The following is a 19,232-nucleotide window of genomic DNA, read 5'->3' on the forward strand; positions in this document are numbered from 1 at the left end:
GCTGATACTTGCAAACGGAGGAACCAATGCGGTCACCATTTCAGGAACCGCTGTTTTATTTCATGGAAGATACGATGAATTAAACACAACAAATCATCTGTTGATACAAGAAGAAAGTGGCGATGCACTGAATCCTGCGTTTATTAGAAATTCACGAACAACAAGAAAATCCACAACGAATTCGACAACCTAGTGGTTGACCAAAGCACAGTTCCTTCTTATCTCCCCTGTATTGCCTGTGAGGACTCCAACCTTCCCCATCTTCATCATTGATTTGCCGAAGTCGTAGAAGAAGCTCGACTCAGGGGCGTGAAGTCGAGAATAAACGTAATCTCTGGTCCGTTTGTCCTGGAGGAGAGCCTCGTCAGAACGGAACAGCCCCTTCCTCTTGGCCACCAAATCATAGTATTTGGTGTCGAACGACGTCGAGCTGCCCGGAACCATCTCCACCACCGTGTTGATACCCGGACTGCACTTGTTTCGCAATTCCATTGCGTAGTTTGGATCCAAAGTTGGATCGATGTCACCTTTGCCCTTGTAGTTGTTTAACCTCTTGCCGAAGGAAAAACAGTGCGAGTTACCAATCGCATGAGCGCCTGAAAAGAAAGACGCGCTCATGTTTACGATCATATCCAATCATCAGAACGAAGTTGAAGGCAATCATACTCTGTTTGTGATCGGATAAGCGAGAACTCCTGGGGATAAAGAGGCTTGTAGGAGCTGAGATATCACGGTAGTACCTGATAAGACAGCCAAGTCCTTCACGCTTAGTCCCTTGGAAGCAAATTCTGCTTTCAGCTCGGCGAAGTCTGAGAAGGCAGATGGAATATTAGCTACAGCCTCGGAAGCCTTGGAGACGAACCCATCTCGCCGCCCGGTGTGGACTTGGTAGAGGCTATTGCCTTGGCCTGTAGCCTGAGATGGAACAGAGGACTCCACATGATCACCACATACTGCAACCGACATTGCCTCGGCAAAATAAGAGCTTGGAAGCTGATTCGAACTAACATACCAAGGATACAGCATCCCTGGCTACGAGAGCTACGATATCTGCGCACGAGACCGTCCCGGGACAGGCTTTCTCCAGTGCCGCTTTCGCAGCGTCGATGACGTAAAACCCATCGAGGCTTTGGTTTGGCATCGCCTCCTTCTCGGCCAAATTGGTCTCGGTGGAGTTGAGCAGCACCGAGCCATCGCAGCCCTGCGCAACAACACGAAGTCACATCGTGATCTTTCATCCTTGTGACGGAGACAGAAACCAATCGTCATCGTAAACATAGAAGTGCAACTGATCGATTACCCTAACAAAGCAGTCATGAAAGTGCAGCCGAAGCAACGGAGCAGAGACAGTGGGGTCCCGAGAGAAGTAACTGGATACGGTCTTCCGGACTATGGCCTCGGCGTCCGGGCACGACGTCTTGTAGAACCCAAACTTCAGGCCATTGCCATTGGCCGAACCAAGGAGCAAGCTCAAAAGAGCTAGGTGGAACAAGAATCTTGCATCAAACCTCTCGGCCATGTTTGTCAGAGCCAAGTAGCGTGGTAGAAAGCTTTTGAGAACACCAAAACCAATGGCCATCTATTTATACCTGCGGCTACGTACCAACCACTGTCCGCCATGGCAAGAAAGCTAGCTTTTTCTGGATTCTTTTGGTTGCAGCATTTGGTTTCCCTGGTTTCAATGAACCAGCCAACCATACACGGTCGACGGATGGATGAAAGCTCCAAGATCACTAACCTCATACGTCGTTCGAGGCTCAATGTAATCACAGAATTTTTAATTCTTTTCTTCGGTAAAATCGAAAATTTCTAAACTATAATTAATATCACCAACAATACAACGAAGACCATCATTGTCGTAGAGTTGCGCACTTCTGAGTAGGATATTGCAGTGGGTAGGATCTGAAATGGACATGCTGCATGTACCGCTCATAAGTATATCTATATGTGGAGTCCAGCACGGTTGATGTTCAATATTTTAATGGATGAGGCGCGTGGTAGGCATAAGACGGTGGAAACCCTGCAGAGAGAAGCGCGTGTTAGGTACGTGGAATGCCGAATTTTATAATGGATTATTGAACGAGAGTTGCGTCATCGCTCACCTATGCTTCCTTGTCGTTTTCGTGTCCGTGTTTGTTGATTCAGAGCTTTTATCAACAATGGCGTTGGATAACACGAGAAGAACAGTCTTTTGGGATTTTGAACGTCTTTCACTTGTGACAACTTTTTTTTGCTTCTCGCATCCAATCATATGCTAAAGATGAGTAATGAACAATAATGTACTTGAACGAGAGAATATCTTTTACCGAGAAGTAATTATTGTTAAGACAATAGTGTTTAGGTGATTCATATGAAATCAGACTCGGAAATACTAGTTTGATTCTAGACTAGATTGTTATTATATTTTTTGAGCGATAAAAATTTTGGTTAAGGATATTTGACATGTTGTTGGTTGTCTTAATTCTTTTCTTATTACTTATGTATACGAATGAGATTGCTAACCCACTTATATTGGACTAAATAGAAATATATATATTTTTCTGGAGAGAGAAATTACCCTCTCAAAAAAAAGGAGACAGCAAGACTGATGGAAAGTGATACCAAAGTTCAAACACGGAAGGGTTAAACAATTCCATCGATCTGACACAGCTGGGATGGATGGGTATCTATTTTCCAGGAAACCAATAACGAAAGAAAAATACTTGTTCAAAGTTCAGATCACGATGAACACTAATGTTTGGGGCATTCTTAGTCAACTGATTGTTCGCATCCTGAAAGCTTTTACCTCATCGTTGGCAAAGCCAATAAAAACCTTGGCGAGTTGACGGCAAACTCATCAGTGATGTATAAACCGTGGAGGAATACGATCTTTCAGTCTCGTACCGCTCGAAATTGGTAGCTTGACGATCCACTCGGTTCCCAGCTGGCTTCGTACTTTTTGGTCAACAATTAGTCGTATATATTCACAGAATTTGTACCGCGATGGTTGAATCAAAGATGAAACGTGTACTCCAACGTTGACTTCGTTGGAATGCCAAAGTGTAACGGTAATAAAATAGATATATATAATATGAAACCTGAAGCTTCTGTCCACCTGCAAGGAAGGTGGAACACCCTCCCTGTGAATCTTGATACCAATTATCGTTCCTTAAATCTGAACTACTTAAGTACATTTATCATATCCTTGAGACCATCTATATACATCGAGCTTGTTCGTAGTTGTTTGTTTACGAGGCAGAGCCCAACGAGGCCTTCTTCTTCTCCCAGGAACACTCGCGTTGATGGGCTTCAACGAGATGCACCTCTTCTTCTTTATCGAATGCTTCCATAAGCATGTGATAGAACGTTGCTCGGTGTTGGACGAAAACCATTCTTCTGGGTTTGCAAACTAACATGCAGAAACCAATTATTGAATTAGAAAGGATTGGCTCTCTTCTTATAGAAGAAATAGATACCATACTGATTTGTTCTTGCTTTGACTTGGACTTGGGAGAGACACAAGGCACAGGTGTTGAACATCAAAAGATATTGAGTGAGATGAAAGAAAAATCCTACTCGTTGTATCCTTGTAGAACTAGGGAGACGAAAGAGAAGCACGATGAGGACTTGCATGCATGTTCACAATGAGAAAACCAAGAGTGAAATGATAGAAACAAGGAAAGGAAAGCACATCTTAATTAGTATTATATGGTGTTTATTTATATATGATGAAGGAGAGGATTTTCTCAACTGATCAGCGTGATTTCTTCACGCAATTGAAGAAATCTTATCTGCTATGCGGTTGAGAAAATCTCTTTATTATCATGCCCCCGCAAGATCGAGCTCCTATCAAGGATACCGATCTTGAACCGATGTAACAAAAATAATTTACGAACTAGAGGTTTCGTGAGTGAGTCTGCTAGTTGATCAGCTGTATGTACATGAGAGACATGGAGTTGATATCTGATAACTTGATCTCGCACAAAGTGAAAGTCGAAAGCAATGTGTTTCATGCGTGAGTGGAACACTGGATTGACCCAATTGAGTTCTAAGTGAAAGTTGATAGCTCCAACATCGTCATAATATATTGGAGGAGATTTGTAACCCAATTGAGTTCAGCAGCAATGGTAGCGATGACACGATATTCAGCTTCAATTGTAGACTGAGCGACTATCTTTTGCTTCTTAAAACTTCAACTGATCGGATTAAACCCAAGAAAGATAACATATCCTAACGTTGAGGTTCTATCATCAAAGTTTTCCGCCCAATCAGCATCAGCAAAGGCATGGAAATGAAGTAGAGTGTCTTTGCGAAGAAAGAGGCCATGATTGAGGGTCCCTTTAAGATACTACAAAATTCGTTTAACCACAAACCAATGCATAACAGAAGGCTAGTGCATGTATTGGGATAATTTATTGACTACAAAAGAGATATCTAAACGGGTGAGAACTAAGTACTGTAAGGAGCTATGTACTTGTCTTTATTGAGTTGAATCTATGGTAGAGCTGTCATCACATAATTTGAGTGATTCACTAGTAGAGAGAGGAGTATCAACTTCTTTCGCATTCTACATATTTGTCTTTGACAATAAGTCTTGAATATACTTTCTCTGTGAGAGGAGGAGATCTAAGGATGTAAATGTTGCTTCAATTCCCGAAAAGTAGCTCAAGAGTACTAAATCTTTGAGGGAGAATCGATCAGCCAACTGCTTTAGAAATGTTTGAATCTCCAAGGAATCATTGCTTGTGACAATAATATCATCTACATACACTAGAAGATATATTATATTGTCATGTTGTTATCGTAGGAATAAAGAGGTATCAGACTTGGAATTTATAAAGGATATCAGAAACGATCCAAGTTCAGTTATACCAAGCTCTTGGAGCTTGACGAAGTCCATAAATGACTTTTTGTAATTTGCAGACATATCATGAATACTAGTGATGAACAAAGCCAGGGGGTTGCTACATAAAGATATCTTTAGTTAAAGTCCCCTATAAAAAGGCATTGTTAACATTTAGTTGTCGTAAGTGCCAACCTCTAGAGATGGCCAAACTTAGAATAAGCCGAATTGTTGTGGGTTAACTATAGGACTAAAAGTCTCTGTGAAGTCAACTCCAAGTCGTTGATGAAACCCTTTGGCTACTAAACGTGCTTTATATCGAGCAACAGACCCGTTAGGGTTCCGCTTAATTCGGAAGACTCATTTACACCTGATGATGTTTTGTGTAGGATGAAAAGGTATAAGAGTCCATGTGGAGTTATGGAGTAGACCATCATATTCTTTACACATGGTTTTACGCTAGTGTAAAAATTTTTGGGCTTGAGTAATTGTGGTAGGTTCACGGGTCTCATAAGAGGATTTGGTGATAGCATATAGGTCGAGAACCTGACGTAATTTAAAAATATAATTTTTTGAGTGTGTTGTCATTTGATGTCTAGGAACTGTTGTTAGGATTAAGAGCATTAAGAGGGGAGGGGGTGAATTAGTACAGCGAATAAAAACATCAACTTCATCAAATCTCTCGTACGATTAAAATCATTTCCGACGTAAAATCGATTTCAGAAACTTAACTTGAAAGTATACGTAAATGTATTAAATGCAGTAAGCTATTGAAGGGGTTTGCAGTAAGGTAATAGCATGACCTACATCTACTCCTCCGATTCCTCTTTCGTCGAGGCCACCGGCATCCACTAACGATCTTCCTTTACTAGGCAAAGATCAACCTCCTTCTTACACCCCTCTTCTCCTTTTACCGGGTTTAGGAGACAACCCTTACAAGCACTCACTCTCCTCTCTAAACAGAATTCTAACACTTAGAATTTAGAGGAGGAAAATTCTAGAGATTGCAGCAACGTTTTCTCTCTTTTAATCTCTCTATACTTATGTGAATTAACCAGGGATGAGAGGGGTATTTATAGGCCCCAAACCAGTTTGAATTTGGAGCTCAAAATTGTTATCTCCCAGAATTTCGGCGTTTGGCGGTTGCACCGCCTGACTGGGGTGGTTGCACTGCCTGGTAGAGCTCGGAGAATGAGCCTCTGGGCGGTTACACCGCTTGGCAGAGCTCGGAGACTGAGCCTCTGGGCGGTGCCACCGCTTGACAGGGGCGGTTGTACCGCCCAATCTCACTAGGAGACTTAGCCCAAGCGCTGTTACCGCCTGACTAGGGCGGTTGCACCGCTTGGTAGAGCTCGGAGACCGAGCTTAGGCGGTTGCACCGCCCAGTCTTGCTCGGAGACTGAGCTCTAGGCGGTGCCACCGCTGGCCAAGAAATCTGGGTCTGAATGGGCTGATCCATTCGGCCCAATTTGGGTTTGTCAATGGCCCAATTGCCCCAAGATTAAGTTAATGAGATCACCTCTCATTTCTAACTTAATCATAGTGCTAACTACGATATTTCTTAAGACATTTACTGTAACTTGCTCCGGTGCGTCAATCGCTTCTTCCGACGAGCTTTCGACGAACTTCCATCGATCATCCGATGAACCCTGAGTGATGCTCCTGCGGACTTCCGGCAAACTTCTGGACTTGCGATGATCCACTTGACAAGTTCCGACGAGCTTCTTTTGGCAAGCTCCTGGACTTCTCGGATTTATTCCTGTAGAACCTCCGACGACCGTCCAGACTTCCGTCGAACTCTCGAACTCCCAACGTGATCATAGTCTTGACTCCGGTGCAACTCCTACTGCATGTCTTACATCCATCGTAGTTAATCTTACACATGTAAAATAAAAATTTGTTCGAGGTAATTAATCCTAAGCAATTAACCAAGTTGTCCAGCATGTCATTGGTCCCTCGACGCTTTGTTCGATTCTTCGGCGCATCGTCCTCTCTTGCGGCCTATTGCCCAATCGGCTAGTTGACTCTGCAACTCTGATATCCTTGGTGCAATACCCGCTCTTCTTGGCTCGATGCCCGAGTCCACGACCCGAAGCCTTCTGTCGATACGTCGACTGATCCACCGACTCGATGTCCAATCTTCTGACATGTTCCTCCGGCACAACATGATTTTTCCTACTTTAATTGTCTCATCCTGATCGAAGCATAATGCGTCACTCAAAACGCATATTAAAACATAAACACATATCAAGTGGTTTCATCATCAAAATACGAGATTCAATAATCTCCCCCTTTTTGATGATGACAACTACTTGATGACAGAGTTAAACTTAACTCCTGGAGTTTAAACAAACTCCCCCTATCAATATGTCATATTGATAGAACCTTGAATTCAAACTGAATTCAAGTCATTGCAATATTCATCATGAATACTTGCAACATGTCATCATGAACTTATGCATAACATCATACTTCTCCCCCTTTGTCATCAACAAAAAGGAGAAGTCCAACTATTCTTGTGTTTGGAATATAGGTTCAACTCATTGCATGAAAAACATAGTATCAAATTTTATCATTATGCAATCTAGCAATTAAAGATGTGCAAGTTTAGCATGTTTGCTTTTCATGAGATAGTAACTGTTTGCTTCTCTTTAGACTACAAGCTAGCAATTTTTACGATATCCAAGTTTTACTAAATACAAGCTAGCAAAGATTTCGAAAGCTAATGCAAGATAGCTTTCTTGTGTAAGCTCATGATTCTTGCTTCCTTTACAATGTTTGAGCTCGCAATTTTGCTTTCGTTGCAAAGTACAAGTTTAGCATGTTTAGCATCTTGAGATAGGCAAGATAGAATATTTTTGCATTTTCTTGAGATTTCAAGCTAGCAATTATTGGTGATGTTCAAGATAGCAATTTCTTCTCTTTTGAGAAGTGGAATTTTTGCTTTCGTCTTGAATTGTGCAAGCTAGCTAGTTTACCTCTTTTCATAATGTCCATGCTAGAAATTCTTGCTCCCCCTTTGTCATTGTCAAAAAGAATGGAAGACCCTTATATCAATTTTCAGATTATGACAAAGGTAAGTATCAATCTTATTTGTGCATCATAATATATATAATTTTAAAAATCTTATTTTTCATTCACGATACCGAAAAATAAATAAATCATCATTAATGAGCATATCATACATGATACTCAAACATTAAAATTTTTAAGCATTTATTAACATGTTGATCATGATACCAAACATTCATCATTTAAAGCATTCATGATACACATCAAATGCAATACATCCTGTACATCATTATCATAAGTATTGCATATATTATTTCAAAACATTTCAAGCCATGTAAGCCATAAATACAAAGAAATCATGTCATGAATGATAAAATCATTTTAATACCAAAAGACATGATTCATATAGTAAATATCTTATTTAAATAAAATATCAAGAAAAATCATAGGAGTACAAAGAAGAGATTTTGTTTTAAAAGAAAATCAAGTAATAAATCCAAGAACTCACAAAGAAAAATCATGATTCATTTAAAAAATCTCCTCTTAAGAAAATATCAAGTAGAATCGTAGGAGATCGATTAATGAGAAATTTTGATTCATAATAAAATCTCATATATCAAATGTCGAGAAATCAAAATGATGAATCACAAGTTATATTCAAGAGAAAAATCATCATTCATTTTCAACTCATTCAATTTGTCAAATCAAGATCATGATTTTGATAAAACTCATCTCAAATTCAAATAATCAAAATCATTTTTATGGTTCACAAAATTCATAACATAAGTAGATTCATGATTTCATTGATAATATATTTTTCTCTCTTTTAAGTATTTCATTTTAAGTGATTGATTTCATGTTAGCATGCTTTTTCATTTATGTTAAATAAAAATATGCATCAACGTTTAGGATCAAAAAATGAATTTTATCATAAAACCATCAAGATCAATAGATTTTAAAAAATAAATTATTAGGATTAAGAAAATCTGAAAATAAAATTTAACACTTTCATGCATTCAGACATAGTTTTGTTATAGATTTTCAAACACAATCATGAAGTTAAAACATGCTCATGATCATGAAAATTTTTGTATCCAAAACACATAATTTTTAACATATTATTAAGGCATGTAATAGTGTAAAGTTCTCATCATAGTAATTAAGTGAATGAATTAAGAATGTCCAAAAAATAATTTTAATAAGTTCATGCATTCGGACACATTTTTGCCATATGTTTTTCAAATACACTCATGAAAATAACACATGCTTATCATCATGTATAACTTAAAATCTCATGCATAAAATTATCAATCATGGTATCAAAATATTTAATATTATATCATTATGCATTTCTTCAAATCAAACATGATTTCATTTAATCAAAATCGAAAAATAACAATGATACACATTATTACTTCTTAACCACATATAGCATGATATTAAACTTCTTAATATTTTCATTAAGAAATCAAGCATGGTTTTAATCAAAATCGAAAATAATCAAGATACACATTTTTTCTTCTTAAGAAAAACATACATATGATCATTAGATTTAAATCTAATATTTTATTCTATTAACATAAAACATGTAATTTTCAAAATTACGAGCATGATCATGTTCTTGCATTTTCAAAAAAAAATTAATATGTAATTTTCAAGAAAAATAATTATTCTAAAAAAGAAAATACATCATGGAAAATATCAAGTAATTTCAAAATAAATTAAGGGGGTTTCGGTTACCTCATCGTTGAATGTTGTTAAGGTATAGTTTGCCACCTCGCCTTTCTTGATTTTCTCCTCGTCTTCGGAGGAGCTCGATTCATCCCACTTTGTGTTCTTCTTCTTGCGTTCAAAGCAAGTAGTTCCATTCTTTTTGTTCTTAAATTTTTGCTTCTTTAATTTTTTAAATCTCATTTGTAGTTCTTATTCATCATCACTTGAGCTTATGCTCGAGTGGTCTTCAAATTTCTATGTCCCAAATCCTTCATGTTCTTTGGAAGGTTGTTTTGTTCATCATGTTCATCATGTGCATTGCGCACCATTTCATATGTCATAAATGAGCTGAAATATTCTTCAAGTGGAAAAATATTTAAATATTTTGTTTCTTGTATTGCTGTTGCTTTTGATTCCCAAGCTTTAGAAAGTGATCGTAAAATTTTGCTAACAAGTTCAAAATTTGAGAAACATTTTCCAAGAGCTTTTAAACCATTGACGACATCCGTGAAATGGGTGTACATGTCAACAATGGTTTCGCTCGGCTTCATTCGAAAAAGCTCGAAATCATGTATAAAAAAATTTACTTTAGAATCTTTTACACTACTTGTGCCTTCGTGTGTGATTTCAAGAGTGTGCCAAATATCGAAAGTCGTTTCGCACGTAGAAATTCGATTGAACTTATTTTTGTCCAAAGCGCAAAATAAGGCATTCATAGCCTTTGCGTTTAAAGAAAAATACTTCTTCTCCAAATCCGACCATTCGTTCATCGGTTTAGAGGGAAGTTGAAAATCATTTTCAACGATATTTTATAAATCTAAATTTATAGAAATCAAGAAAACTTTCATTCGAGTTTTCCAATAAGTGTAGTCCAATCCGTTAAACAACGGTGAATGAACAACCGATAAGCCCTCTTGAAAGCCATGAAGAGCCATTTCTCTCGGGTGTAAATCCGAAATGAGAAATACCGGGCTCTGATACCAATTGTTAGGATCAAGAGCACTAAGAGGGAGGGGGGGTGAATTAGTGCAGCGGATAAAAACGTCAACTTCGTCAAATCTCTCGTACGATAAAAATCATTTCCGACGTAAAATCGATTTTGAAAACTTAACTTGAAAGTATACAAAAATGTATTGAAGGTAGTAAGCTATTGAAGGGGTTTGCAATAAGGTAATAGTAGGAAATAGAATGCAAACCAGAGAATATGGGAGTTTATAGTGGTTCGGTCAATCATGACCTACATCCCCTCCTCTGATTCCTCTTCTGTTGAAGCCACTGGCATCCACTAATGATCTTCCTTTACTAGGTGAAAATCAATCTCCTTCTTACACCACTCTTCTCCTTTTACCGGGTTTAGGAGACAACCCTTACAAGCACTCACTCTCCTCTCTAAATAGAATTCTAACACTTCGAATTTAGAGGAGAGAAATTCTAGAGATTACAGCAACGTTTTCTCTCTTTTAATCTCTATGTACTTGTGTAAATTAACCAGGGATGAGAGGGGTATTTATAGGCCCCAAACCAGTTTGAATTTAGAGCTCAAAACTTTCATCTCCCGGAATTCCGGGGTCTAGCGGTTGCACCGCCTGACTGGGGTGGTTGCACCGCTTGGCAAAGCCGGAGATTGAGCCTTTGGGCGGTTGCACCGCTTGGTAGAGCTCAGAGATTGAGTCTCTGGACGGTGCCACTGCCTGACAGGGGCGGTTGCACCACCCAGTCTTGCTAGGAGACTGAGCCCAAGTGGTGCCACCGCCTAACTAGGGCTGTTGCACCGCTTGGCAGAGCTCGGAGACCGAGCTCAGGCGGTTCCACCGCCTGTCAGGGGCAGTTGCACCGCCCAGTCTTGCTCGGAGACTGAGTTCTGGGCAGTGCCACCGCCGACCCAGGTGGTGCCACCGTTGGCCAAGAAATCTAGGTCCGAATGGGCTGATCCATTTGGCCTAATTTGGGTCTGTCAAGGGCCCAATTACCCCAAGATTAAGTTAATGGGATCACCTCCCATTTCTAACTTAATCATAGCGCTAACTATGATATTTCTTAAGACATTTACTGCAACTTGCTCTAGTGCATCAATTGCTTCTTCCGGCGAGCTTCCAGCGAACTTCCTCCGATCATCCAATGAACCCTCGGTGATGCTCCTGCGGACTTCTGACAAACTCCTAGACTTGCGACGATCCACTTGGCGAGTTCCGACGAGCTTCTTTTGGCAAGCTCTTGGACTTCTTGGATTTGTTCTCGCAGAACCTCCGACGACTGTTCGGACTTCCATCGAACTCTCAAACTCCCAACGTGATCATAGTCTTAACTCCGGTGCAACTCCTGCTGCATGTGTTACATCCATCGTAGTTAATCCTGCACATGTAAAACAAAACTTCGATCGAGATAATTAATCCTAAGCATTTAACCAAGTTGTTCGGCATGTCATTGGTCCCTCGACGCTTCGTCCAATTTTTCGGCGCATTGTCCTCTCCTATGGGCTATTGCCTAATTGGCCAGTTGAGTCTGCACCTCCGATATCCTTGGCGCAAAACCCGCTCTTCTTGGCCTGATGCCCGAGTCCACGACCTGAAGCCTTTTGTCGATACGTCGATCAATCCACCGGCCCGACGTCTAATCTTCTAACATGTTCCTCTGGCACAACATGATTTTTCCTGCTTTAATTTTCTCATCTTGATCGAAGCATCCTGCGTCACTCAAAGCACAGATTAAAACATAAACACATATCAAGTGGTTTCATCATCAAAATACGATATTCAACAACTATAGGTTGTGGTAGTGGTATGGGTGGTAGAGAGCCATCGATCGGGGTCGAGATAGGTTGTGATACATCAGTGGCACTAGGTAAAGAAGGTTGTTGTGTTTATGAGGATATTACTTCAGCAGTAGAGGAGGCTTGTGAAGAAGATGGAATCGAGGGAGTAGAGAGTTGTTGAACCGGGAGAACAATAGAGTGTGGATCGTTATGAAAAGGATTGGATGATGTGGGAAGAGTTTTGTTTGAGGGGATCGATGGTATACTCCAATGATGTATATTTGTTGAAGTGGCCTACATGGTAGGAGACTCATGGTTTTGAAATGAAAAGGCAAACTCCACAAAAACAATATGACGTGAAATAAAGACTTTTTGAGTTTTTGGTTCGTAGCATCAAAAAGCATTATGTTCAAGAGAATAACCTACGAAGATGCAAGGTTTAGATCTTAGTGTTATCTTGTGTGGGGTATACGGACGTAGCCACGAATAACATAAATAACCAAATATTTTGAATTTTTAAAGGTTTGGGGATTTAGATCTTAGTGGCCTGCACGGTAGAAGACTCATGGTTTTGAAATGGAAAGGCAGACTCCACAAAAACAATATGATGTGAAATAAAGACTTTTTAAGTTTTTGGTTCGTAGCATCAAAAAGCATTATGTTCAAGAGAATAACCTACGAAGATGCAAGGTTTAGATCTTAGTGTTATCTTGTGTGGGGCATACGGACGTAGCCACGAATAACATAAATAACCAAATATTCTGAGTTTTTGAAGGTTTGGGGATTTAGAAAATAGTTTTTCAAATGGAGATTGGTATTGGAGAACTGGAGTGAGCAGACGATTAATAAGGTAGACGGCTATTTGAAATGCTACAGACCAAAAGGTTGCTTGTATGGACGCTTGATTTAGAAGCATGAGACCAGTTTCTATGATATGTCGATGTTTGCATTCAGCAGAGCCAACTAGTTGAGGAGTGTGTGGGGGTGACTTAAGGTGTTGGATGCCACAGGTTGCAAGGTAGGATGTGAGGGCTTGATATTCACCTCCACCATTAGAGTAGACTATTTTAATTGTAGATTGAAAGAAGTTTTCGACTAGTTTTTTAAAGTTGGTGAAAATTGTTGAAACTTCGGATTTATGACGGAGAGGGTAAATCCATATATACTTAGTAAAATAGTCAATAAAGATGACATAAAATCTAAACTTATCAAAGGAAGTGACGGGAGTAGGACTCCAAACATCAGTATAAATAATTTCAAATTGTGTAGAACATGATATGGAGAAAAACCAAAAGGGAGTCTATGACTTTTATTACTGAGACAAGCATTATAAAAAAAACTATTATTTATAGGAGTAGAAAGAGAATAACGAGAAAATAATTTATTTTGGATAGAGAGGGAGGGATGACTGAGATGACGATGCCACACATCGATTGGAGCTGCCACTGAGGAGTAAATAGTGGGCTATTTGATTTGTGGAATTGACGGTCATTCATAAACATTGTCCTTACTCTGGCCTTGGACTAGAGATGACCCCGTGTTCAAATCCTTGACAAGAAAAAAGCTAGGAAAGAATTCAATAGATATATTATTTTGTTTACAAAATTGAGAAACGGAAATAAGATTTCGTGAGGTGCATTCAAAACATGATCAAGTGTAAAAGTTATGGTAGGTGAATTAAGTATTGTTGAACCAATATGAGTAATAGGAAGTCCTTTACCGTCACCGACGATGATGTCGTAATGTGCACTATAGGTGTTGTGGATTGATAAGTTTTGTAAATCAGAGGTAATATGGTGGGATGCGCCAGAGTCCATGATCCAATTATGATCAGTAGTGTTTGGAATAGTCATGAGATTTGCTTGAGGCCAATATGATTGTGCAGGAAGTCGGGGTCGAGATCGATAAACCTGATAGACAACTCTTCGTTGGTTTGTGTGTTGAGGGCGTCTGATGATTGAAGTAGCCACCTTAGTTGTTATGATTGAAAGGTTGATAATGTGGAGGAGGTATTTGGTTGGAGCTCAAAGGTTGATTTTTGATTGACTTAGCAGATGGTCCAAACAATTTGTTATAATATCTGATCTGCTATTCGGTCAGAAAATCTCTCTATTATCACACAACACAATCAGTAAATCTTTGTCTTACTGACAGGGTTGTGTGATAATAGAGAGATGGCTCAAAGGAGAGCAAGATCAGCAACGCAGAACACGTCATTGTCTTCTTTGTCACCGTACTGGCTGGTGGAGCCAGTCAGGCTTACAGTATTCTGAAAATTACATCAAATATATTTTTTGATTTTGTTTTCTCAGATACCCTTTTGCTTTTAATTTCAATTTCATAAATGATTTTAATTTGGATCCAATTAAGAAACCAAACTGGGAGGATTTCTCTGTCTCCGAAAACAAAGTCAGGGTGGGCAACACATGAAAAATAATGACTATGCTACTGTTTTGCGGATTTATAGAGTTCCGAAAGCTACTAATCGAGTCCTTCAAATTCAAGAAGATGAAAACAACTACTTATGTTCATAAACATAAAAGTCGTCATTTGTTGGATGCTTCTTTAATTATCTACGACCTGGTTGATCAAAACGTCCAGTTTTTCATATTGGGGTCTACGTGCTGAGCTAACGATGAATTCAATATAAGCTTACATCTTCATCTATCGTTTAGTGTCATCAAGAAAAAGAAAACCATCTATCTATGGTTAAATATTTTTCTCTTCAATATTGCTGCATGGCTTACTTAGTGGAATTAAGCTAATTTCTTTGTTTTTTCCCCTTGGAAAAAGCTCAACTTATGAACTATATCGAAGACACTTCTTACATCGGAGTATATCAAAAAGACCAATCGAGAAAGCCAATCCCTCTCTAAAAAGATGATGATGGTGAGTTTTTGACATATTTGGCGAACTAGTTGATCATCACATTTCCCTTCCTTATACATATAGGAAACATTATATATATCGAAACATATGAGCAATGTCCAAATATAAAGGAACAATATTGGAGAGGATCTTTGTGCGGCAATGCATATTTGGGACTTGAATTTGTCAAAAGCCATCCGAGATCATCAAAACTGTCATGGCCTCACAATGCAACACCTCTCCCTTCTTTAAAAATCTACATCTAGTAAAAATTAGCTCGACATTCTTATTACGTAAAATAAATCCAACATCCCCAAGTTGATCCCCCCACTAAATCATCACAATTCAGTTTTGAGTCCCCAAGAGACACGAGGACCAACTACTCTACCAAGAATTAAGCTCGAGTTAGTTATTTTATGAAATACTATATGAAAATATGTCACCATAATAATCAAATTTTGAGGGTTCAAAATTTATGTAATATATTTTGATGGCATCAGTTAACTTGATGGTAAAAGCTTAATAATTTATCGTAAGGTCTTGGATTCAAATCCTGCTTTGTCATACCCTTTGAAAGAAGAAAAAAATATATTTTTAAAGCTTCGATGATTTTTTTCCAAAATAGATTACTGTCATTTTTTATTTTTTATTTTTGGCAATCAATTCAGTCAAGTTTTATAGATATTTCCATAAATTTTTTGGTAACCAAATTAAGGCAATTAGAAAACGAAATGAAGATTCACTGTTAAATGCCAAAGCCAGAACACAAGAAATTGGACGCTTGAAACTTGAAATTTGCAACTTATATTCCTGGAAGAAATGAACGTCGCTGGCGGAGACTTCTGCCAGTTATTATGAATAATATCAAGATACAGAGAGAGAGAGAGAAAGAGAGAGAGTTACAAAGAATCAAGGCAACCACCGAATGCCAATCCGACTAGTGTGATTGCTGCCTTCAATTCTATTGCCCGAGAACCTTAAAGCTCCTCACTCCCTCTAATTAGAGGAGCACAAGTCCATGCCTCTAGTTGACAACAGAACACTGCCTCCTGATCACACCTGCTGAGCCAGTGAGGACACCGATGTTTCCCATGCTGACCATGGAGTCCCCAAAATCCTTGAAGAATTCCGGCTCCGAAGCACCGGCATGGCTCAGGACGTATGCCTTTGTCAGGGGATGCTGCAGGAGTTCCGCATCCGAATGGAAGAGACCCCTCCGCTTTGCCACCAGCTTGTAGTAGTCGGTGTCGAATGTCCTGAAGCTCCCGGGATCCATCTCCACAAAGGTGACAAAGTCGTTGGGTTTGCAGATCGTCCTCAGTTTTGCCAGGTAGTACTTGTCGAGACTGGGATCGACGTCGGTGGGGGTGGCCTTGCCGGTGAAGTTGTACAGGCGGGCGTTGAAGGCTGCGCAGTGCGAGATCCCGATCGTGTGCCCGCCTAGTTATCGGACATGAATGTTCAGATCCATGCAGCAAACCAACAACCATATATATACCCTTGAAATCCAGATACGAGTTCTTTCTGGTCCCTGAAATTGACTGGAGATCATGATGTACCTGATAAGACGACGAGGTCCTTCACGCTCAATCCTTGGGCTGTAAACATGGAGATCAGGGTAGTGATGTTGGCAGTGGGTGGTGGCAGCTGTCGGGTCTCGTTGGCAATGGATACCAAGCCATCCCTACGGCCAGTCGGCACAGGCCAAAATGGCCCTTTGCTCTGAAGGAATATAGCCACCGTTAGTCAACCAATCGTACCTCGAGATCCACTCTCTACCTTTTTATTTTACTTCAAGAAACCCCAAAAAAAAAGCTGCACCGTGTATCATCCTACCAAAACCACCGCATCCCTCGCCACCAAAGCTAAGATGTCAGCGCAGGACACCACCCCCGGACAAGCTTTCTCCAGTTTAGCCTTCACTCTGTCGATGACGCCATAGCCTCTGAGTGAAAGATTCGGACGTGCGTCCTTCTCAGCTACATTGCCCGTCGTGGAGTTCAACAGGACCGAGCCATCGCATCCCTGCATGCACAAAACCAATTCATCGTGAACTCATACACTCCATTAAAATGATGGTTCAACTCTTGAGGTGCGAAGGAACATACCCTCACAAAACAGTCGTGGAAGTGCATCCTCAAGAGAGGGCCAGCAAGGCTGGGTGCGACCTCGATGATTTTGGTCATCTCCTCGAACACGACAGCTTCCGCCTGAGGGCATGTCTTGCTGTAGTAACCAACGCTCAACCCTTGTGCGTCCGCCGACCCCGAGAGCGCAAGGGAAAGAGACAGAGCGGCCAAGAGCATCAAGAGAGCCTTAGAAGCCATCTTAGGAAGCAAAGGTATTGAATTGGCTCTGTGATTCTGAGACCATGGAGGAGGATACGGAGGTCGGTCTTATATAGAGTCTCATGAGTCCTCCAGCTAGCTTCTGAAAAGGTCTCTTCTTTGCTTGTTTCTTCATTAATCTTCATCTGTCTCGCATACCGTTGAGATTCTTCTAATTAACTTATCCAGTGGAGTGCGGTAAGTACAGCAAAGGAGGTCCCACAAACCGTTGTGGAAGGGTTGACTTGACTATGATGGGGAAATCAGTAGAGATTGAATCCATTGTGAGTCTATATACCATGATAATCCTGTAGATCGACGACTATGATATTGAAAGCCAAATTAACAATAGCAGACAAATCAAGCAGGCAAGCTCTTGACTCGTAACATTTCCGTTGTCCGTAGATAAAGATTCAACTTGCAAAAGCATCATTTTTGAAATATTCCAAATCGCTGTCAACGCAGAATAATGGCACGAACATGCAAATTAGAAACTTTGAAGTAAACCGCATCATTCATAAGCGGGCATGTGATGTTAGTATACTAATCACGATTCCGACTCTTATGCATGTGATGTGTCGCCGAGCGGTCAAATTACGTGAGTGAGTCATGCGGGGATGATGCACGTTTTATAGGGATCACAGCTCTATCTAAGGTTGGCCACACTATAATCTTGCGACTGTGCTCTTATCTTGTCCCGTCATTAAGCCACGAGTGCTAGCTTTCTAAAGACTTCTGTGAGTAATCACATCCTCTCAAAAAATTACTGCACATAGTCGCTCGGCAGGGGTAAAACTTGGAGTACCATGGGAGGCCCGAGAGCTCTACATCAGATGATGAAGAACAGCTACTTGTGCCTTGTCTTCCTGCTGCTGGGACGGGTTAAAGATGACGCATAAAATAAATTAGGCTTGTTGGATGTATGCAACTTTGCTCTGTCGATTGGTGATATGCAACATCAGTAGCTGTGTGTGTCATCCTTTTTAAATATTATGGATCACATGCATTAGAAGTTTCTGCATTCTAAAACATCATAGAATAAGAAAAGAAATCAACTACCGATTGCATAGTTTTCTAAGTTGGTGAAAGCCCAGTTGGATCTGCCAATGCTTGGATGGATCTCATTAAATGACTCCATTTGTCATATATTTGAGTTAATATGATGATAAATGACAAATCAAATCTAATGCAACCTTTGGATCAGATAAAGTATGTCGCTTAAGACAGAGGAAGGTGGGAGAGGCGGCCGAGAGCATGTTAGCGAGCCACAGAATAAGGTTGTTCCTCTCCATCACACCAAGTCCAGCTCTAAAATACCAAGACAGTTGTTCCAATATGGCTTTCCAAGTACGGTTCTATACTAAATTCTCAGAATCGAGTGTTTAGGCCTATTTGTCCCCAAGAACTTTAGCTCGATCGTGCCGGTAATGCTGCATGAGGACGCATGGAATCCGAGCAAATTGAAGAGTAGTACAAGTTAGCTTATTTCATTTAGATTGTTAATTAGTTGGCGTAGGCCAAGCTGACTCTTCTCCAGCCTAATCCAGAAACCACCGATTTTGATCGAAAAACTTTGTTTGCTTACTGACCAGTTGGATTGGATTGGATTGGATTGCATAGGGTTTAACTGTCATGAGACGAGTAAATTCGGCAATGATTTTAAGTGTGCTCATTATAGTTTTGCTGCCTTTGGGCTCGATCATGCTTCTCGAATAACATCTAAATCCACAAAGAAGTA

General features: G+C 40.0%; 2 protein-coding genes across 2 annotated transcripts; both read right to left on the reverse strand.

The window, feature by feature from the left end:
- Positions 1-100: 100 nt before the first annotated feature.
- Positions 101-1,684, reverse strand: LOC103988743 (peroxidase 27-like). Its single transcript, XM_009407373.3, has 4 exons — positions 1,301-1,684; positions 1,013-1,201; positions 741-915; positions 101-596 (listed from the first exon to the last, which is right to left on the reverse strand). The coding sequence occupies exons 1-4, from the start codon at positions 1,577-1,579 to the stop codon at positions 190-192; spliced, it is 1,050 nt and encodes a 349-aa protein (XP_009405648.3). The 5' UTR covers positions 1,580-1,684; the 3' UTR covers positions 101-189.
- A 14,268-nt stretch (positions 1,685-15,952) lies between these two features.
- LOC103988742 (peroxidase 1) lies at positions 15,953-17,545 on the reverse strand. Its single transcript, XM_009407372.3, has 4 exons — positions 17,276-17,545; positions 17,004-17,192; positions 16,727-16,889; positions 15,953-16,607 (listed from the first exon to the last, which is right to left on the reverse strand). The coding sequence occupies exons 1-4, from the start codon at positions 17,492-17,494 to the stop codon at positions 16,192-16,194; spliced, it is 987 nt and encodes a 328-aa protein (XP_009405647.2). The 5' UTR covers positions 17,495-17,545; the 3' UTR covers positions 15,953-16,191.
- Between the last annotated feature and the right edge of the window lie 1,687 nt (positions 17,546-19,232).

Source organism: Musa acuminata, chromosome BXJ2-6, assembly GCF_036884655.1.
Source record: "Musa acuminata AAA Group cultivar baxijiao chromosome BXJ2-6, Cavendish_Baxijiao_AAA, whole genome shotgun sequence".
Lineage (NCBI taxonomy): Eukaryota > Viridiplantae > Streptophyta > Magnoliopsida > Zingiberales > Musaceae > Musa > Musa acuminata.

What these genes read in the sequence shown, in the direction of transcription:
- LOC103988742 (XM_009407372.3), bottom strand. Translation starts at nt 17,494, where the DNA reads ATGGCTTCTAAGGCTCTCTTGATGCTCTTGGCCGCTCTGTCTCTTTCC. An exon ending in TCCACGACTGTTTTGTGAGG is followed by an intron (nt 17,193 to 17,275) that starts GTATGTTCCTTC and finishes TTGTGCATGCAG; the next exon opens with GGATGCGATGGCTCGGTCCT. An exon ending in GGACCTCGTCGTCTTATCAG is followed by an intron (nt 16,608 to 16,726) that starts GTACATCATGAT and finishes TCCGATAACTAG; the next exon opens with GCGGGCACACGATCGGGATC.
- LOC103988743 (XM_009407373.3), bottom strand. Translation starts at nt 1,579, where the DNA reads ATGGCCATTGGTTTTGGTGTTCTCAAAAGCTTTCTACCACGCTACTTG. An exon ending in TTCATGACTGCTTTGTTAGG is followed by an intron (nt 1,202 to 1,300) that starts GTAATCGATCAG and finishes GTTGTTGCGCAG; the next exon opens with GGCTGCGATGGCTCGGTGCT. An exon ending in CCAGGGATGCTGTATCCTTG is followed by an intron (nt 916 to 1,012) that starts GTATGTTAGTTC and finishes GTTCCATCTCAG; the next exon opens with GCTACAGGCCAAGGCAATAG.